The 23015-nt window shown below is 37.4% G+C and overlaps 1 protein-coding gene across 2 annotated transcripts in view; it reads right to left on the minus strand.

Annotated features, from left to right (window-relative positions):
- RRM1 (ribonucleotide reductase catalytic subunit M1) overlaps positions 1 to 23015 on the minus strand; it is a 40445-nt gene extending 17430 nt beyond the window's left edge. The window contains exons 1-8 of one of the 2 annotated variants that reach the window (XM_086338451.1): positions 22794 to 23015; positions 15179 to 15267; positions 10871 to 11048; positions 9663 to 9763; positions 7815 to 7874; positions 6914 to 6953; positions 6506 to 6668; positions 1976 to 2117 (exon numbers count right to left, since the gene is read on the minus strand). In XM_086338451.1, coding sequence (XP_086194577.1) covers positions 1976 to 2117; positions 6506 to 6668; positions 6914 to 6953; positions 7815 to 7874; positions 9663 to 9763; positions 10871 to 11048; positions 15179 to 15267; positions 22794 to 22812 — 792 coding nt within the window. In that variant the 5' untranslated portion in view covers positions 22813 to 23015. Of the gene's footprint in view, positions 1 to 1975; positions 2118 to 6505; positions 6669 to 6913; positions 6954 to 7814; positions 7875 to 9662; positions 9764 to 10870; positions 11049 to 15178; positions 15268 to 21671; positions 21760 to 22793 lie in introns of those variants that run through there. The other variant, XM_086338452.1, reaches the window with a different exon arrangement.

Consider the following 23015-nt stretch of genomic DNA (forward strand, 5'->3'; position numbering starts at 1 on the left):
AAGGTCATCATATAATGAAATACTTTGGGTAGAGTAAAAACCCTACTACAGTATATTTTTCCCAAAAGAATTCAAGGCGATTTATAGTAAGAATTATATGCAGTGGATAAATCAAGACAATAAGGCAAATGGAGATTCTCCAATAAATACATTCTAGAATGAAGATGAGATACCTATCAATTTTTTAAAATAATCATTCTAACCCAAGGCAAGCCTTTAAGCAGAAAGGTAATGAACACCACATAACAGAATGGTTTTCTTCTGGACTCTCTTTCTATAGGGCGAGACATTTTCTTCACCTTATAGAGGAGGAAACAACTCAGAGAAGTAAAATAACTTCTACTAGGCCACACTACTAGTAATTAGTAGAGACAGGATTTAAATCCAGGTCTTACTCAAAATCATTACCTTTTTTCTTTTGTTTTTTAAATTGAAGTATGGTTGATTTACAATATTGTTATTAGTTTCAGGTATACAGCATAGTGATTCAGTATTTTATACTGAATGTGATTTCAGCATATTATACTCCATTATACGTTATTATAATACAATGGGTATAATTCTCTATTCTATACAGTATATCCTTGCTTAAATATTTTATATATAGTAGTTTATATATCAGTTAATGCCATATCCCTAATTTGTCACTCCCTGCTTCCCTGACCATTTGGTAACCATAAGTTTGTCTTCTTTATCTGTGAGTCTGTTTCTGTCATGCATACGCATTCATTTGCATTATTTTTAAGATTCCACCCAAAACCATGATCTTGACTCCCAGTGAATAGTGAACTAAAAGAGCTGAAATTTCCCTCATAAAGTATTAATGATTAAGCTTGAACCCTGGCTCTATCACATATTAAATGACTAATCTCTGGAAGTAATTTAACTTTGTAAGCTTCAGCTTCCTCACTTGTAAAATGAAAACAACAGTGGCTATACTCACAAAGTCACTGTAAGGAGTAAAGTTTACTGTGTTTGTAATATCTATCTATCTCATAAGGTTGTAGTAATTCACATAAAATTTTTATAACATTTAGCATATAGTAAGCAATGAATCCGAAGAATTGATGCTTTTGAACTGTGGTGTTGGAGAAGACTCTTGAGAGTCCCTTGGACTGCAAGGAGATCCAACCAGTCCATTCTAAAGATCAGTCCCTGGTGTTCTGTGGAAGGAATGATGTTAAAGCTGAAACTCCGTACTTTGGCCACCTCATGCGAAGAGTTGACTCATTAGAAAAGACTTTGATGCTGGGAGGGATTGGGGGCAGGAGGAGAAGGGGACGACAGAGGATGAGATGGCTGAATGGCATCACCGACTCAATGGACGTGAGTTTGAGTGAACTCTGGGAGTTGGTGATGGACAGTGAGGCCTGGCGTGCTGCAATTCATGGGGTCACAAAGAGTCGGACACAACTCAGCGACTGAACTGAACTGAAGCAATGAATAATAAAAGCTATTAATATTATTATTGCTAAAGTAAATCAGAATTCCAAAATCTGAGCTAAAAAGGACCCTGCTGCTGCTGCTAAGTCGCTTCAGTCGTGTTCGACTCTGTGCAACCCCACAGACGGCAGCCCGCTAGGCTCCTCTGTCCCTGGGATTCTCCAGGCAAGAATAATGGAGTGGGTTGTCATTTCCTTCTCCAATGCATGAAAGTGAAAAGTGAAAGTGAAGTCGCTCAGTCGTGCCCGACTCTTAGCGACCCCATGGACTACAGCCTACCAGGCTCCTCCGTCCATGGGATTTTCCAGGCAAGAATACTGGAGTGGGAAAAAGGACCCTAGAGCCCAACTAACCAACCTCTAATAAGATAGAAGTAGTGAACTCACTCATTGTAAGTTGCACAGCCAGCTAGTAATTAACAGAGATCCAGGTCTCCCACACTCCCGCAAATGCCTTCTCAACCACAACCCTGGTTGTTTATGGACTTGAGTCCCTCCAGCCACATATTTTTAGTCACACAACAGAAGCTTACCCCAGCAATGTAGCTGCCAGTAGCTCGAATACAACTCACAGCAACACCAATTCCACCAGCGGACTTGGAAATCAATGCACACTGCTTTAGAGTGTCATAAATGCCTTCAATGCTATCATCTTTCATACTCAGAAGGAAACAGCTATAGGGGGAAAAAGTCACAATTCAGCAAGGAAATGAAGGAGAGTCAAAAAACAACTATGTAATTCAAAGAGAATAAGGCAAATAAATGATCTAAAACTTACAAATTTTTTTTTAGAAGGAAAAAAAAATTTTTTTAGATGTTTTTAGAAGGAAAAAGAACCAAAACCTGGATATGACACAATGAAACATATCAGCATACATTGTTTTAAAATCATCTTGCCATCTACTCTAGATGATGAGCCTACATGAAAGTCTTAGGGATAGGTAAATATTAGCTTACCTATTCACCGGATTACAAATGTGTCATTATAACATTTTCTGATATAAATTCCTAAGCATACTTAACATCTTTTCAAGCCAAGAAATTTAAACATTTATGAAAAAAAACCCCACCAATCCAATAATGAACCAAATTTGATATGTCCATCAAAATTTAGCTCCCTTACAGTCTTTTTAAAGACAATCCTTCTACCTGTGATTTGGATCTCATCCTCCTACTCCAGGACCCTTATTCTACCAATGATTCCTTTTACCAACTTTAATATTCATCCAAACAAATAGACTTTATCTTTTGACTTTTTCTACTGAATATTCAGACATTCACAAATAACAGAGAATTTATAACATATACTTTGTACTTACCATCTGCCTCAAGAAATTTGATACTACAAATATAACCTAATATAATATATATATATATAATATATGCTGTTTCCATGCTTTCTACGTTCCTTTAGCATTTACATATGTTCCACATTTTTAAAAAATTTCTGGTTTCATACTATTGTTCTGCAACCCGCTTTTATTTAACTCAGTATTGTTTTAGAGAGTCATTCCTACTGATATAGGACTAGTTTATTTTCATTGCTGTAAGGTATTCCATTGTATGAATATACCAATATATTTGTCCATTTGCCTGCTGGTGGACATTTAGATTATTTCCAACTTGTTTGCTATTCTAAACAATGCTCCTGTGGAAGTTTTTAAACATATCTCCTTGTGTTTATATCTAAGGATTGTCTATGGGGTGTAAACCTAGGAAAGGAATTTCTGAGTCAAAAGATATGTATGTGTTCCACTTTACTAAAGAGTCTCCAAAGTGAATGAGTAAGTATACTATATCAATCAATGCATGAGCCTGCCCACATGCTTACCAATACTTAGTTCATCAGCCTTTTAACTTGTATCAATCTGTTGGGTATGAAATATCTCATTATGATGTTAATTTTCACTTTCTTAATTAAAAGCAAAGTTTAACATCATCTCACGTGTTTAACAGCCAATCAGTTTCTTCTACAAATTAGCCCATGTTTCTATTTGGTTTTGTGTCTTTTTCTTATAATCTTTCAACAGTTAACGTACATTGCAAGTTTCCTCTCACCATCTGAAATCTTTTTCACTGTATTTGGTTTGCTGAAGTTTAAAATTTTAATGCAGTCAATTTGTCCTTTATGTTGTTTGCTTATTATATCTATTTTAAGAAACCTTTCACTCCTCGGAGGTCATATATATTCTATCAAGATGTAAGTTGATAGTTATGACGTCTGCAACTCGCTGTCAAATGACTTAGCCAAAAATATTTTTAATTTTAAAGACAAAAATAAAAAATACATGTATATGCAAAATATCAGTACTTTTTAAAATCTAGGCATAAGTGGGTGTATGAGTGGAGTTCACTCCTTTTCTTCAAATTTTTCTAAATGTTTGAAATTCATATTAAAAAGCTGGGGAGGAAAATATTTATTTTTTCTACATGTTCTTCTAAAAGATTTTACTTTCATATTTATATTTTTTTCTTGAATTTATTTCTGTATATGACATGAAGAAAGGAAATCTAATTATACATTTCCCTATAGGATAACCAATTTTCCTAGTACTGTTTTCCCAATGAAATGCAATGACATCTGTTATTCATCAAGTTCTCATACAATCCACAAAGTAGGGTGTTTACTCTAGGATAGATAAACATAGATTTATAGTAGTCCTGAATATAGCAGGACTTTTTCTTCAAAACTATCTTGCTATTTATATTAATTTCTTGTGGCTACCCTAACAAATGCCACTAACTTGGTGGCTTAAAATAGAAATTAATTCTCTCACAGTTTAGGAGGTAAGAAGCTCAGCATCAGTTTCACTGGGCCAAAATCAAGAACATTCCTCCAGAGGCTCTAGTGGAGAACATTCCTAGACGAGCCAGCTTCTGGGCTCCTCTGCTTATAGCTACCTCACTCCAATTTCTGTCTCTATCTACATACTGCCTTCTTTTCTCTGTATGTCTTATATTTCCCTTAGCCTCTGTCTTATAAGGATATTTTTTATTAGATTCAGGGCCCACCTGAATAATTTGGGATAATCTCCCTATGTCAAGATCTTTCTTGGAGGGGGAAAATGACAACCCACTCCAATATTCTTGCCTGGAAAATACCATGGACAGAGAAGCTTGGCGGGCCACAGTCCATGGATTTGCAAAAGAGTCAGAAACAACTATCTGACTAAATAATAATATGGATTTGTCAGTTTCTGTTTTGTGGATACTCTAAGAAGCTAAATAATTAAAAGTATTATTTGTGATTAAAAAAAAAAAAAGATCTTAGTCATACCTGAAAAACTGTTTTTCCTTATAAGGTAACATTTATAAATTTCAGGGATTAGGATTTGGTGTATTTGACCAGCACTAGATTATTCTTAGCCATTTGCTCCTCCATATTTATTTCAGAATCAGCATGTTGAAATTCTGACTGGAATTACACTGAATCTGTAGATTAACTTGGGAAAAACTGACATTGTTATAACATTAAATCCATTTATGAAAATATGATCACTCTCGATTTGTTATATAACGTCCTTCAATTACGTTTTAGAATTTTTTCCTTAAAAGCTTTGCACACCTTTCATTAGATTTATTCCTGAGTACCTTCCACTATTACACATTTTAAAATTTAAATCTTCTTTTTTTGGTTTCGTTTTTTATTTGCTGTGTCCAACTCTTTTGCAACCCCATGGGCTGTAGCCCACCAGGCTCCTCTGTCCATGGGATATCACAGGCAAGAACACTAGAATGGGTTGCCACATCCTTCTTTAAGAGATCTTCCCAACACAGGGATTGAACCCATGTCCTCTGCATTGGCAGGCGAATTCTTTATCACTGAGTCATGGGAAGCTCCTTAAATCTTCTAACAGCTAAAGTACAAAAATTCAATTAATTAATTTATGTTGAATTTATATCCAGATATTCTACTGAAGGGCTTCCCTGGTGTCTCAGATGGTAAAGAATCTGCCTGCAATGCAGGAGACCCAGGTTTGATCCCTGGGTCAGGAAGATTCCCTGGAGAAGGGAATGGCTACCCAATCCAGTATTCTTGCCTGGAGAATTCCATGGACAGACGAGCCTGGCAGGCTATAGTCCATGGGATTGCAAAGAGTCGGACACAACTGAGCAATTAACGTACACACACACACATTCTGCTGAAATCCTTTTACTTCTAATAACTTGTCTATAGATGCTCTTGAGGAATCTTTAGTTTCATTCCCTCATTTCCAACCATTTTTTTTCTTATCTTACAATTACAATGCTGGCTCAGGCCTCCACTACAATGCTAAAAACAGAGGTCCAACAGATCTAAGTTTTTAGTGGATATCTTTTACCAAAGAAAGGAAGTTATTTTCTACATCTATTTTGCTATTTTTTTATGAAAGTATTAAATGATATAAAATGTTAGGGCAATGAATTACATTAATACACTTTTTGATGTTAGCATATTCTTCAATTCCTGGGATAACCCAACTTGCTTAGGGTGTATTAGCTGTTTTTTTTTTTTTTAATACATTACTGGACTCTGTTCCAGTGTTTCCTTTCTCAGAAAATGACACCATAATAAATCTTGTTATTTACCCATAAACTCAGGAACCACTCTTTGAATGACCCATTCAAATCATCAATTCTGTCAATTTTACCTCCTAAATCTCTTAAATCAGTCTACTTCTCTCAATCTCTACTTTCACTTCCCTAACCCAAAATACCTACTCTCATACAGACTACTACTAGAATCCTCTAATTATTATCAGAAAATACTTTATTGAGATATAATTCACATACCATACAATTCTCCATTTAAAGTGTACAACTGATGGGTTTTAGTATATTTACAGAGTTGTACAACCATCACCAGAAACAAGCTTAAAATTTCACTACTGGCGTTTGTCTCTCATCAATTTGTTTACCACAATGCAATAAGAGAGTTTTTCAGAAAGTAAATCTCATTTAATGATTAAATGTTTATCAAATTAATTTTTATGTGATGAACTGTCTAGTTTCTTCAGGTCAAGGTTTATTTCCCTAGTCAAAAGCATTTTAGGATGTTAAAAGTGACTATAGGTGACATATACCTAGAAAGTTGTGGGCGGTTGGTACCAGCATTGAAGAGAGTGGGAGAGGCATGGGTAAACCACTTCTCAGAAAGAAGGTTGTAGGTTTCAATAGCAGCATCAATATCTTCTTTGTGAATCCCCACAGATACCCTCATCAACATGTGTTGTGGTCTTTCAGCCACTAAAAACAAGATAAATTTTTCACATGAAAACTAGGCTGAGATATGTACTTGAGTCTAAAAAAAGGAACAACAAAAGAAATTTAAAAAATTTTATACCAATAAGCAGCAAGATTATTCATAAACTAAACCTAAAGTTTAAAGTGTTACTTAGAGTTTAAATAGAAATGTTAAGGCAAATAGCTTAAAGTTCTATTTTCAATACAATGAACAGAAAATATAACACACAAACACATTCATGTCTCACCCTTCCCATTGATCTTCAACAAATAGGATCGCTCCAGTGTCTAGAAAAAGCAAAACAACCGAAAAACTTCCAGAGCATAGTTTTTAAAGACATAGTAGACATATCATTCACAATATGCAACTGTTTAAATCTACTCAGTTTTTAAAATAATCTTAAATGACAAGAATATCGTATTTATATTTACTAGCTTTAGCTTAGAACATTATCAATTGACTATTTTTTCGGAAAAGAATGCCTGAAAATTTCTGGAAAAAGCTAACTCTACATTAATATGTATAATGTTAATAGCAGAAGTTGTGGTATTCACTATATTATAATGGTTCATATCATTAACATTTATAAAATCCTTAAAACAGCCTAGGTACTGATCAAAGCAACAAACACACACTCACTTAAACTTCAAGAGCATTTGATATTGAAATTTTATTATTATCCCCATTCTAAAGATGAGAAAACTGAAGGACAAAGGGATTAAGTACCTTGCTAATAAGAAATGAAGCAGTGATTTGAACCTAGGTGGTCTGACATCAGCATCCACATTCTCAATCACTATATAACAGTTTATCAACAAAAAAGTACCTAGAAAATCACTTAGCACATAGTAGGAATTCAATAAATAGTTGTTGCATATACAGAATAATATTGAATCATTCTGACAAATTACTTGCATAACTCCACAGGTATCCAGAAATAGTATTTGGAAAATTTGAAAACTGCAAATGAATAAGCTATCTTTCTTTAATTCAAACAATCACCACTACCCTAACCACACTAATCCCTCAGGACCATCCCAACTCCCAACAAATTACTACCTTTATAATTATATCACTAAAACATAAACAAAAAACTGCATTTCCTAACTGAAGAAGGAATTCCCACTTATTTGAAACCCATTATTTACCTTAAAGCCAAAGTAATTATAAGAGAAATCTCGGTCATAGATAATTGCAGAATTCAGGCGCTGGTGAAGGTTTAAAAAAACAAAAACCCATAATTAAGATAATTAGACTTATTTTCACAAAATTTGTTACCTTTCAGCCCTGATTTCAGAACTAAAATTGATACAGGATACAAGAGATAACACTAAGTATTATTGTTGTAGAATAGAAATCCATACCTAATATTAAGGAAAAAAATTATATAAATTGAGTATCCTAACTAGGCTTAAAAACACATACATTAAAAGACTAGAAGAAAACATATAAGTTGTACATAAGTAAAAACATAAATGTGACTTTCCCTATTGTGCTTACAGTATCTCTAAAAAGGGAAAGAATATGAGCATAAAAGGGACTATATTATCATCCTAAAACATGTTTTTAGATTAGCTATTAATCCAAAAGTATTGGAGCCATATAAATACTAATACATATCTTTATTTTCCATTTTAAACTGTACATAACAATATATGATAAACAATTACATTAATTCTAAGGCTAATCAAATCCATAGTCCTTTAACAGGTTTTAAACAAAATATTGCTGTGACAGTGATGTTTTAAAGCAGAACTGGCCATTGTTACAGAGCTTTTGTAGGCTATAAAGCCATTTAAAGGAAATAAAGCAATTAGGTACTAATAATCATTTTGGATAGAGGAAAATAGAGCCAATTTTTCAAAATACTATCAGTGTTGCCATATAAGGATCCATGTCTGAGGACTAGAAAAATCTATACAAAACTCCTCACTTTCTCTTAAACTTTTAAGGGCATCTTTGTTGCCAAAGGCAGGTAGGGGCTTTGCATGATTTATGGAGAACTGAGATACTTGATTATCAAAATTTATATTTTAGATACAAGTTTTTGATGTCATTAATTTTTGTTTCTCACCTATCTTCAAGATAATACACATGAACACAAACAACTCACTCAGTTTTCTCTCAGTCTCTTTAACATGTGATACATATTTACAGATAGCCAACGAATCACTCTATTACCTTCAGTTAAAACTGATTTCTAATCTGTGCAGATATGCATGGTAAATAAATTCCGTGTGCAAAGGGCCTGGCTGGATCTACCCATCTTTCCCTCTGTCCTCTGAAATGTAGTTAAGAAAGGAATTGAAACACAAATGGATAATTTTTAAGTTGCTGAGCAAGAAGATCTTCCAAAATTTTATCTGAGCAACCTTTTTGGAAGTCAGTTTGGCAATGTCTACCAAAATTTTGAACGCACATACTTTTTGGCTCAGCAATTCCAGTGAAGGGATTTACCTCACCAATATACTCATCTATAAGCAACTCACTACCATATGAGAATAGCGACTGCAGTGATAAATGGAAACAAATATTCATCACTAGATCAATTCTTACATATATATATATAGTGATGATATGGCTATAGGATAGAATGCTATGCAGGTGTTAAAAAGAACAAGGTAAATTCATAAATGCTAATAAAGAACTATCTCTAAGATACACCTGTAAGTGAAAAAATATTAGAAAGAATAGTATGCACAGTACATTACCACTAAAAGGCAAAATAAATGTACATACACCATGTGTTATAGAACAATTCTGGAAAAATACATTTTTTTTTTTTTTTGCTCCTCCTCAGGGTCTTTGGTCTTTTCATAGTAATTTATTGTCCATAAAGTGCTATTCTTTCTAGACAAGAAAACTAGGATTCAGAGAAGGAGAATTACTTTTTACCTCTATCACTTATCATAGTGTTTAAATTTTTTAAAATGTGTTCATTGCCTTAAAAAAAAAAACCTATAAAAGCTTTTTCACCAGAAAAGCATTCTACATACATCTTTATTTGCCAAAACAATATCCAATGTTGACTTGGCCACCATGGGAGAGTGTTTGCCATTGTGTGGGTTTATATAGTTGAAGAGGTCTTCCATTACATCTAAAAACAAAACAACAGAAAATTAAAATATCAAAATCACTTAACAGCAAGTTCAATACTCAGGTTAACAATTTAAAAGTGGTTCTCAACTGTTTTTCATCCCAACTCACCTTAGTACCTAGCAAAGACAGTGCTCAATGGACAAATACATGTTATATAAATATACACGGAAATTTACATAAGTAAAATAAGGAAACCCTTAAAGAAATAACTTTCCAGAGTTGGAGTGAGCATATGCTCTTATAGTATAGCATCTGCTCTTTGAAAAAGACTGCCAGATGATTCTAACATCTTACCCCATTAAGGATTTATTAGGTGAAAATAAATAAAAGAATAAATTATAATCTCAAGTTTTCTTTTATCCTAACAAAACAGAAACTCAACTTAAAATTCAAAATCTATCATCTCAAGGATTTTACTTCTATAAATGCACATTGAGTAAAAAGCTCTCTCTCTTTCAGACATCATAGCAGATATTTGGTCCCCTGAGTTTACATATAATACAGACACATACAAAGCTGGCATTCTGACACTGACTTGAATCCATAGATCAATTTTGGAAGATCTGATATCTTTACTCTTATAAATCTACTGAAGAGGGAGATATAATGTTTAAAGTCCCACATAAAAGATCTGGAATTGAGAGCCAAAAGATTTCTACTCTCAGTCTACCAGCTGACTTCTTACATATCACTTTTTATATACTTAACAAATTATTTAACTGTCTTTTGCCCACATTCTGAGCTGTAAAATGGGAGTGATGACTAATGGTGACAAAAGACTGACTGTAACATTTTGTTTAACCTAGGAATTATCAATAATTTTTTTTTCCAACCATACCACCACCAAGCATGTAAAGAGGAGCTTCAAAAAAAAAAAAAAAATAGAGAGAGAACAAAAAGATAAAGAAAAGTTTTCACTGACCCTTCCATGCAGCAGATGAGCAGCATGGAGAAACAGGAAGTTCTAGTCTCCCTCTGCCATCAACTTGCACACTTCGCTTTTTTAAACAAGATATAACTTTTCTTTTGATACTCAAGGTTTCATTCTAGTATGCCTATACATTTTCTGAGAATACTAAAGTCTTTCTTTTTCTTCTAGACTCACCACTGAATACTTTCTTGGTTTCTTTGTGCAAGTTAGAGACGGCAATCCTTGCTGCCAGGATGGCATAGTCAGGGTGCTTAGTAGTCAAGGTTGCAGCTGTCTCAGCAGCCAAAGTATCCAGTTCCACAGTAGTGACCCCACTGTATAAGCCTTGGATTACCTTCATAGTGATCTGAGCCTATAAAAGCAAAGCTAAGAATTACTTGTGCTTTTCCAAAAATCAACATCTTCCTTAAAACAGCAATGAAAACAATCAAATTTATATCAAAATAAAAGATAATTTCCTTTTATGAAAAATCATCTTTCAGAATTGTACACTGTGGAAAATTTAGTAATGAGACTTCATAAGTGAATAGAGCTGCTAGAAAATGCATACTACATATATAATGAAGCGTCCAAAGAAAGAAGGAAGGAAAGAGGGAGAGGGGTAAGGGAGAGAGAGGGGGGAGAGAGGCAGGGAGTGGGCAAGGGAGGAAGGAGTGAAGAAAAGAAGAAAATTAGTTTTAAAGTCTAAGTAGAGCTTTACAAAGATTAACAGACACATAGGCAAACAGCTGAAAACAGACCAATTTTTCTATAAGTATTTTCCCATCTTTCATTCAAATTTTCTGTATATAATCATGGTTCAGGCCATATACTTACCTATTTTCCCCCAATTATTCCTAAGGACAAGTACAGGAAAGCAAACAAATCAAACTTTAATCAGTCTAGTGAAAGGAGATCAAAGTGTAAGCTAGAATTGGGGCTGAGCAGTTAGATAATTTAATGGCTACCCTTTAACACGTCCCTGGTGTGAATGGCTTCCCTGGTAGCTCAGACGGTAAAGAATCTGCCTGCAATGCTGGTTCCATCCCTGGGTCAGGAAGATCCCCCGGAGAAAGGCATGGCAACCGATTCCAGTATTCTTGACTGGAGAATTCCATGGACAGAGGAGGCTGGCGGGCTACAATCCGTGGTGTCGCAAAGAGTCGGACACAACTGAATGCCTTTCACTTCACTTCACTTCTTTAACACTTCACAAAATATCTCAACTTTCATAATCTTCTCTGACATTTCACAATTACCTGTGAGATGGGTATTATAATTATCCCCACTTTACATGAGGAACCAGGTTACGGGGACTTGCCCAAGGTTTTTAATGTCTAAGTCTTCTGGCTCCATATCCCATTCAACCTCACTACATTTCACTGTTTTCAAGACCATACTGTAAGAGGCACCCCTTTTTAAAATACACAATGCCCAAGTCAAGAAAGACAAATTCTAAGTTGTATGTTGCTGCTGTTCAGTTGCCCAGTTATGTCCAACTCTTTGCAACCCCATGGACTGTAGCACACCAATCTAAGCTGTATATGTGTATGTATTTACTGAATCTCAAAAAAAAAGAAAAAAACAGATTAGGGAATCCCTGAATGTCCAGTGGTTGGGACTCCGAGCTTCCACTGCAGGAGTTCAATCCCTGATGGAAACTAAGGTTGCCCAAGCTGTGTGGCCGCAAAGGAAAAAAAAAGATCAATCCAAATAGGAAAAGGAGTACATCAAAGCTGTATATTGTCACCCTGCTTATTTAACTTCTATGCAGAGTACATCATTAGAAACACTGGGCTGGAAGAAGCACAAGCTGGAATCAAGACTGCCGGGAGAAATATCAATAACCTCAGATATGCAGATGACACCACCCTTATGGCAGAAAGTGAAGAGGAACTAAAAAGCCTCTTGATGAAAGTGAAAGAGGAGAGTGAAAAAGTTGGCTTACAGCTCAACATTCAGAAAACAAAGATCATGGCATACGGTCCCATCACTTCATGGGAAATAGATGGGGAAACAGTGGAAACAGTGTCAGACTTTATTTTTCTGGGCTCCAAAATCACTGCAGATGGTGACTGCAGCCATGAAATTAAAAGACGCTTACTCCTTGGAAGGAAAGTTATGACCAACCTAGATAGCATATTCAAAAGCAGAGACATTACTTTGCCAACAAAGGTCCATCTAGTCAAGGCTATGGTTTTTCTAGTGGTCATGTATGGATGTGACAGTTGGACTGTGAAGAAAGCTGAGCGCCGAAGAATTGATGCTTTTGAACTGTGGTGTTGGAGGAGACTCTTGAGAGTCCCTTGGACTGCAAGGAGATCCAACCAGTCCATTCTGAAGGAGATCAGTCCTGGGTGTTCTTTGGAAAGAATGATGCTAAAGCTGAAAGTCCAGTACTTTGGCCACCTCATGCGAAGAGTTAACTCATTGGAAAAGACTCTGATATTGGGAGGGATTGAGGGCAGGAGGAGAAGGGGACGACAGAGGATGAGATGGCTGAATGGCATCACCGACTCGATGGATATGAGTTTGTGTGAACTCCGGGAGTTGGTGATGGACAGGGAGGCCTGGCGTGCTGTGATTCATGGGGTCGCAAAGAGTCGGACACGACTGAGCAACTGAACTGAACTAAATCCAACAGAAAATGAATGTCATTTCCCAGTTGACCAAAGCATGCCTCTCTCAAAAAAAAAAAGTGTAATTACTAGTTTAAAATTTATCCCAATTACATGTTAGACCTAAACTCAAGTTTCTCCTGATCATTTTCTTCTCAGCAGATAGTCATGTTCAGTAAAAGAGTAATGAAGTCTTCTAAACACTTTCTGGTGCTACAAGGCAAGTAATCAGAACTCAGAATAAAACAACATCCATGTGCTAATAACCACTCCATATAAGCATGGAGATTTGTTCATCTACCCTAGAATGCTCATGTTGGCTCCAGCACCCTTGCGCTCTGAAATGTATGCAACTGGCAACAGAACACCTAGGAGTCAAGATACCAATATTCTTCTTCCTATACTCTCACTCACTTGTACTAGTCATCCCCCTTCTCTTTGAACCTTTCTTATCTATAAAACAAGGGAGATAAGATGATCTCTCAGGTTTGTTCCAACTCTAATATACTAAATGTAAAAGGGAAATGTAGTATTTAAATGTAAAAGGGAAATGATAATAAATATATCTTAAAGCTGTATAAAATTATTTTCTTTCGACCATTTGGTCAATTCAATATTTATCAAGCTTCTAATTATGTATGTGTTAAGCATTGTGGATATCGCAAGAACAAGATACAGGCCTCCTCAACAATTCTGGGGGAGGCTAGGAACATATAGTTAAATTCTATACTAGGTGGTTAATGCTATGAGGCCAGTGCAAGTGCTACAGTAATACAGATGTTGTTGTTCAGTCACTAAGTCATATCCGACTCTTTACGACCCCATGAACTGCAGCATGCCAGACTTCCCTGCCCTTCACCATCTCCCAGAGTTTGCTCAAACTCATGTTCATTGAGTCAGTGACGCCATCCAACAATCTCATCATTTGTTACCCCCATCTCCTCCTGCCCTCAATCTTTCCCAGAATCAGGGTCTTTTCCAATGAGTCAGCTCTTCAAATCAAGTGGTCAAAGTATTGGAGCTTCAGCGTCAGCATCACTCCCTCCAATGACTATTCAGGATAGTAATATAGATAAAATATCTAAACAAGGATGGGGCAATATGAGTTTTAAGAAAAAGATTATTAGAGACTCTATTTAGTAAGATCATTTTGAAAGTCATGTGGAATATGGATTGGAAGATGGCAAGGTGAGGAAGACCTGGAGGACAGTTTGGAGACCACTATGGACAGCAGTCTAGATAAGGGATGCTGCAGGTCTAGAGTAGAGGAGTTACAGAAGCTGAGGAGAAAAGCAGAGCAACTTGCTTATGGCTCTCCTGAATTTAAAGGTTGGCTGTGAACTCTATATTACTTTAACGTATCCTTTCCATATGGATAACAAAAAAAGCAAATTTCAAACCAATTTCTACCCAAATGACCACAATTTCAAACAAGTTTTACTACAGATTTTTGCACTTATGAATAAAATAATTTACTCAAGGAAGCCCCTAAGTGAAATGTTAATGTCAAGTTTTCCTCTTTCCTCAGCTTTATAGTTCTCTGAGAAGTCAGAATTCACAGCATAAACAAAAATTTAGGGGAAAAAGTGAGTTTTTTGTTGCTTGTTGTCTTTTTGTTTTGTTTTTTTTGCCATGCCACATGGCTTAGGGACTGAACCCGGGCCACAGCAGTGAAAGCCCAGAGTCCTAATTACTGGATCACCAGGGAATTCCCATAATAAAAAAAAGTTTTAAACAATAAATTCACATTTTACATCCAAGGCTGTAAGAGAATACCACACCAAAATATGTATATATAGCAAGAGAGTGAAGGGGAAGAAGTAAGAGACAAGTAAATGGAATCACATGAAACAAGCAACACAAGATATAAATCCTATTTACTTACAGGATCAACAAAGTCCATATTGAGCCCATAACAAAGCTTCTGGATTCGGGATGTAATTTTGTCGAACATAACTCGCTCTTGGCGGCCATCTAAAGAATCAAACCATACAATTCGTATTAGCACTTACTAAGTTAGCAATACCAAAGAATCAAACATAATCAGCATGTAAACTTTTTCAACTGATCAAAACGAAATGCTCTTTTGTAGACAAATGACTCAGACCCCCAAGAGATTCATTGAGAGATTATTTTTTCATCTTCAAAAAGGAGAGACTTTATATTGAGTCTTCCCTTACATTACATATCAGATGGATTCTTGCAATAAATTTCCCAAATGATCTGTCCCCCCCAACCCTTGTCCCAAATGACAGGCATAATTATTCTTTAAAACTTAAGTCAAAACCATGTCATTACTCTACTGCCAAGAGTGGTTTATCATCTGTTTCAGAATCAAAGTCAAAATCATTACAATAGTCCACAGAATCCTACACAACCTGTCCTGTGAGCCCCTCCTCCAGGTCACCTCCTACTGTCCCACCTGACCCTGGCAACCTTGACTGCTTACTATATATACCTCTATTAGATCTTTGCTCAATGTCAACTTCTCAATAAGGTTTTCCCCAATCACTCTATTTTAAATTCCAATGCCCCAAACACAACCTTGCCCCTCTTACCCTTCTTCTATACTTTATTTTTCTCCAGAGCACTTCTGATCATCTGACATGCTCTACATTTTACCTGTGTATTTGTTTATTGTATGACTCTTTCACTAGAATATAATTTCCAAAAGGAAAAAGATTTTGTTGTGATTTATTTATCAATGTATTTATTTCCCAGTGCCCAGACCAAAGCTCAAGGCCTAGCACATAGCAGGTACTCAAATAACTATTGAATGCTAAATGATTTATAAACCTGTCTCCATCCTAACACCTTCATGATAAATATGGCTTTTGTACTCTCCTAGAGTAATTAATGATTTGAATTTACTTCATACCATGTAAAGAAGTACTTCTTTCTACTTGTAACTCAAAACAATCTTCCAGAGGCAACCTGTTATTTTTTATTTTGGGGATATGGAAGCACATACATATGGACCTTATATAGTTAGTCCTTTCATGGTTTGGACTTATATCCTACAGCTCTTCCTTCTTCCTAACAAAAAGTCCGGCTGGCCCAAGGACTTTCTCAAACGTTTGATAAAGAATAATGAACAATAAGAAACTGCTAGTAACCCATCATCAATAAAAGAAGTTAGTTTTTCTTAAACACTAATACATTAACTAAGACAGCTCTTCTCTTTCTGATTACCACTGTGATCTCCTTTTCTAACCAGACTCACATATGCATTGTTTAACTCTGAAATAAAGTAATTTAGTTGGCACACACCAGGACTGAGCCCTTAATGCTATACTAACTGGTTAGGCAGATAGGTGACCACAAGGCAGCTGAAAATTTGCAGCTGTCAAATTAATCAGGAAACTGACAAAAAGTACAAAACCAACTCTCTAAATTCACACTGGGAAGAGGAGGCATACTAAAGGGCTAAAGGATCAGTGATCCACTGTTCTCTAGCCTATCATTTCACTTGGTCATTTTTTTTCAACCCATAAACTGATTTCATCATTTCACTAATCCCTGCTTACATTATCCTCTTCTCTCAAACAAGGCCCTCCTTAATTTGGCCCCACATCTCTTCTGCTGATCCTTGTAAAAGGATCCTAATAAGGATCCTACATTCTAATAAGGCCTCCCATTCCCACATCCATATAACTGATTATACCTTACTCTGCCCAAAAGTCCTTCTTCCACCTTTCCATACATCTAACTCCTACTCACTCTCCAACTCTCACCATATCCGTGAAACCTGCCCCAAACACTGTAACTCACATTGCCCTCTTCCTCCTGTGAAATCCTCTTGAACACTAATTGTCTGATTTCCTCTTGGGTATAAGCTGTCTTTTTAAATTCCTCTCTTCAGGAAGACTTTGCTAATACTGTAAGACCAAGTATATGCCTCTTCTGCAAGATATGAACTTTCTATTCCCTCTACCTACAAAGTTCAGCTCACATATCTTCACACAGCTGGCTCTTAGTATTATTCAGAGCTCAGCTGAAATGTCACCTCCCTACCTGAGGATCCAATCCAAGGTTACCTTTTCATTCATCTTTATCACATTACCCTGTTTTACCACCACCATCTCACAAACCACTATCTGGAATTAACTCATTCTTACTTGTTTCTTGTATACATTTAACTACTGTCAGTCACTCACAACAGAATGTAAACTCCAGTCAGAAAAGAATTTAGCTTGTTTTGTTCACTGCTGAATCCATAGTACCTAACACAGTTCTCGGCATAAAAGAGATGCTGAATATAGTCAGTCCTCTGAATTCACGGGTTCCACATCCATAAACAGTATATGATCTGTGGTTGGCTGAAGCCCTGGATGCTGAACTGGAATTTGCACATGAAGAATCCACAGAGACTGAGGGGTGACCATGAGACTTGAGCATACACGGATTTTGCTATCCACAACAGGTCCTAGAACCAAATGCCCCATGGATACAGGGGAACGACTGTAAATACTTTCTGAATAATTGAATGAATGGGCTGCTTAGCCTGTATTTTACATATTAGAATACTGATCACCTTATGTTAATGTTTTTGTCTATTTTTCTCAATTGATTGTAAGATCTTTGAAAGCCAAACTATTTCTGCCTACTCACAATAACCTCAGTGCCGAGCACAGTAGCCACACAGATCTGTAAAATTATACAGTGGGCTGTTAAGGGAATGAGAAAGGATGGGAAGGAAGAAGGGAGAGGAAGGGTGGTGCGGGAGAGAGAGGATCTGGAATAGAAGAGATTATCAGAGTGCAAATAGATGCTTTAGAAAGTATTATTTTGAAAACTTTGTTTCAGTTTTACATAAATACTTACATATACATGTGTTTACTCAGTCATAATGGAAAATAATTTTTACTGTGGGTTACAAAACCCAAAGTTTTGAAAACACTATACTGAATTTCAAAGCACATTTTACAACTCAGCTGCATTGCATTTATTCCAATGGTTCTCAACTTTTAATCTTAACCTCCTTGAGCAATACGATGCTGTCCCACCAAGAATAACAAGACAACAAATAAGAAAAATTCATCTACTATTCCCTTCTGTTATCTAATACTTTTCATATAGATTATTCCTATATCCCTAACACCCCTAAGATCATGGAAGATGGAGATGCCTTCTCCCTCTGCTATTTACCTCATGGTGCTTGGCAAGACATTACTACATTCAGTAAGTATTTTAAGTTTACTGCAGTTGCCCTACTGAATAATTATACTACGATTGGCAAAAATTGCATGTGTTAGTCTGCTTCTATACTATCATCCCAAAAATAAGGGGAGGAGAAAATACCCTAAACAAATTAAAGATGAAAAATAAAATTAACCTAAGTACAACTTTGTATATGAACAAGCCTTGCTGAATGTTACTTGCAGTCTAGCAGCAAACCATCTGGATCAAATTATGTTCTCTGAGGGAATTAGAAACAAAATAAGACCTGCCTTTTGTTGTAGGTAGTACTTTTTAAACGACAGTACTTGAAAGTGGACCCAAAAGGTTAAAAATGTAACACAGAGGTGTTACCCACTCCAGAGATTTATGACCACAAGTTTTTGATTCATCTGTTACAGATGTATCTTAAGAGCTTCTCATCCTTCCATATCTTTTTCTAAAGGTCTAAAAAAACTGAATCGTCCCCTCTCACAGGAATCAACCAACAAAAGTGCATTATGTGTTTCGGTCTTTGGTCTCAACAGCTAAAATGGGAGACTACAGAAATGGAGAGAATGATGTTTCAAAGATACTAATGACAAGAAGGGCCATAACTCTATCTCTAGGCTGTAAATGACCTAGTTACAATCAAATCAACTACATTCCTACTTACAACACTCATCATATTCTATATTTTAAAGTATTAGTTTGGTACAAAAGTAATTGAAGTTTCAGACTGTAAATTTTAAATCATTGTAACTAGGCTCAAACATCTTTATTAATCAAAATAGGAACCATTACAATCAACACATTTTTGCTAATTAGAAATAAGTTCCTTTATTCCTGTAGTATAAAAATCTGTGCTTCAGGATTCGACGAACTCTTGGAAAGTATTTTCTGCCTCCTCAGGTTGTGGAAGCGTTTTGCCTGAAAACAGTTGTGGAGATGTTTTAAGAAGTGGTAGTCAGTTGGCAAGAGGTCAGGTAATGGTGGATGAGGCAAAGCTTCGTAGCCCAATTCATTCAACTTCTCAAGTGTTGGTTGTGTGACGTGCAGTCGGGCATTGTAGTGCAGAAGAATTGGGCCCACTCTGTTGCCCAATGCCAGCTGTAGGCGTTGCAGTTTTCGGTGCATCTCATCGATTTGCTGAGCATACTTCTCAGATGTAATGGTTTCACCAAGATTCAGAAAGCTATAGTGCACCAGAGCAGTAGCAGATCACCCAATAGTGACCATGACCATTTTCTGGCGCAAGTTTGGCTTTGGAGCTTCTTCTCTGTTCAACCACTGAGCTGGTCATCACCAGTTGCCATATAAAATCCACTTTTTATCACATTTCACAGTTCAATCGAGAAACGGTCATTGTTGCATAAAATAAGAGAAGATGACACTTCAAATTATTTTTTTTTAATTTTCAGTCAGCTCATGAGGCATCCATTTATCAAGTTTTTACACTTTTTCAATTTGCTTCAAATGCCAAAGGACCACAGAATGGTCGACTTTGAGTTCTTCAGCAACTTCTTGAGTGGTTGTCTAAGAGGATCAGCTTCGATGATGGCTCTCAATTGTCATCAACTTTCAATGGCTGGCCACTACACTCATCTTCAAGGCTCTCTTTGCAAAACTTCTTTAACCACCACTGCACTGTACATTCATTAGCAGTTCCTGGGCCAAAGTAATGCTTAAAATTCTCCAAGCCAGGCTTCAGCAATGTGTGAACCGTGAACTTCCTGATGTTCAAGCTGGTTTTAGAAAAGGCAGAGGAACCAGAGATCAAATTGCCAACATCTGCTGGATCATGGAAAAAGCAAGAAAAGCAAGATGTTCCAGAAAAACATCTATTTTTGCTTTATTGACTATGCCAAAGCCTTTGACTGTGTGGATCACAATAAACTGTGGAAAATTTTGAAAGAGATGGGAATACCAGACTACCTGATCTGCCTCTTGAGAAATCTATATGCAGGTCAGGAAGCAACAGTTAGAACTGGACATGGAACAACAGACTGGTTCCAAATAGGAAAAGGAGTCCGTCAAGGCTGTATATTGTCACCCTGCTTATTTAACTTCTATGCAGAGTACATCATGAGAAACGCTGGACTGGAAGAAGCACAAGCTGGAATCAAGATTGCCGGGAGAAATCTCAATAACCTCAGATATGCAGATGACACCACCCTTATGGCAGAAAGTGAAGAGGAACTCAAAAGCCTCTTGATGAATGTGAAAGTGGAGAGTGAAAAAGTTGGCTTAAAGCTCAACATTCAGAAAACGAAGATCATGGCATCCGGTCCCATCACTTCATGGGAAATAGATGGGGAAACAGTGGAAACAGTGTTAGACTTTATTTTTCTGGGCTCCAAAATCACTGCAGATGGTGATTGCAGCCATGAAATGAAAAGACGCTTACTCCTTGGAAGGAAAGTTATGACCAACCTAGATAGCATATTCAAAAGCAGAGACATTACTTTGCCAACAAAGGTCCGTCTAGTCAAGGCTATGGTTTTTCCTATGGTCATGTATGGATGTGAGAGTTGGACTGTGAAGAAAGCTGAGCGCCAAAGAGTTAATGCTTTTGAACTGTGGTGTTGGAGAAGACTCTTGAGAGTCCCTTGGACTGCAAGGAGATCCAACCAGTCCATTCTGAAGGAGATCAGCCCTGGGATTTCTTTGGAAGGAATGATACTAATGCTGAAACTCCAGTACTTTGGCCACCTCATGGAAGAGTTGACTCATTGGAAAAGACTCTGATGCTGGGAGGGATTGGGGGCAAGAGGAGAAGGGGACAACAGAGGATGACATGGCTGGATGGCATCACTGACTCGATGGACATGAGTCTGAGTGAACTCTGGGAGTTGGTGATGGACAGGGAGGCCTGGCGTGCTGCGGTTCATGGGGTCACAAAGAGTCGAACACGACTGAGCGACTGATCTGATCTGATCTGATCTGGGCCAAATGCGCTGTTGATGTTGCAAGCTGTCTTTGCTGCTTTACAACCCATTTTGAACTCAAAAAAATCGCTCAAATTTACTTTTTGTCTAACATCATTTCTATAGTCTAAAATAAATATAAAAATAAATAGCAAATAATCTTCAGCAAAAAAAGCACAAAGTGAGAAATATGCATTAAAATGATATATAACATAACCACATTTATTTAAGAATTATTCCAATACCAAACAGCAAAGTTCAAAAATGTAAAACCGCAATTACTTCTGCACCAACCTAATTATCTCACCCACTTCTGGAGCCTCTATTCACGGGCAGGTTCAGTAATAAATTTGGGCATAAAGTCCCCATCTTTGAGACACTCACAACCTAGTGGACAAAACAGTCAGTCAACCAGTATTTACTAAGTGCCTACAATTTTGAAATAACTTTAATGCTTTAACAGAGGCATACTGAGTAGACTCAAAACTTGTTCCTATCTGTCCCACATGGTTCTCTGTTAAAAGTATGCTTTGCCCTTGTTTTTCGAACCTGATTATAAACCTTTTCCTGAGGCAAGTCTGTCTCCTCTTAAAATTAATTTCACAGAATCAAGCAAAGGACTGACACAAACGAAGTCCTCAGCAAGTCTAACGGAAAATGTGTCGAGGAAGAACACAAGTTCCTGCCTCTTCCCGGTCCCCACCCTGTCAGAAGATGTCTTGGCCACCCTACTCTAATTCCCTATCTCTTCCTATCAAAGGTAAAGCCAACTAGTCCCGATCCCAAACTCCTCTGGGGCTATTCTTCCAACAATGGAAACACGGAGCGACAACTCTGTGGAGATGTCTGTGTCTGAGACTGACTTTTTAACCCCACAAAAAGAGATCAGGAAGCTGGTAGGTGCCCGTGTAGAATGCAGAGCCCCTGATTACCTAGCTTCCCCGGGGCCTAGGTTAGGACAGGCGACCATCTTTTTTTTATTGTTGTGACCAACAACAATAAAACTGTTGCTGGCTACGGGTTCGAAGTCCGGTATCACCAGCATCTAACTGGGTGACAATGCAGTTCGGAAGCCTCTCTCTGCCCGAAACGGAGCTAATAATCCCTACCTCAGGGGCTCGCGGAGAGGAATAAAGTACCGCCTGCAAAGTGCTGGGCGCACACAGTTACAACTCGCTAAGGGAAAGGTGTTACTACTTTTTAGATACGCGGCTGGATGACAGAGCCGAGGGGCGCAGATTGAAGCTCAGAACGGGGTTTGGGACAGACTGACGAAAGGGCAGGAGGCCGAGCGGCTGACAGGGCGGGAAACCGCTGCCGGTAGCGCGGGAAGCGGCAGAAGCCGGCGGGAGCGGCTAACTGCAGGGCGGCGGCGGCCCGCGTCCCTCACCCGCCAGCCCCTCCCCGGCCTCTCACCTCGCTTGATCACATGCATCGCAGCTAGTAACTGAGGCGCTGAGGGATGCGACACGAGACTGCAGCTCTGAGGCTCCGGTGCGATCGAGAAGGTGGCCGAGCACGGAGGGTCAGGCTCGAAGGTTTGCTCGGGTGCAGGGCCTGGAATTAGGACCAGAGAGCACTTTCCTCCACAGAGCAGAGGAAGGCAATCCGAATCCGCTTCCCGCTCCCGCCAGCCGC

This window comes from Bos grunniens, chromosome 15 (assembly GCF_055505025.1).
Source record: "Bos grunniens cultivar Pamir isolate PY7600 chromosome 15, Bosgru_T2T1.0, whole genome shotgun sequence".
NCBI classification, from domain to species: domain Eukaryota; kingdom Metazoa; phylum Chordata; class Mammalia; order Artiodactyla; family Bovidae; genus Bos; species Bos grunniens.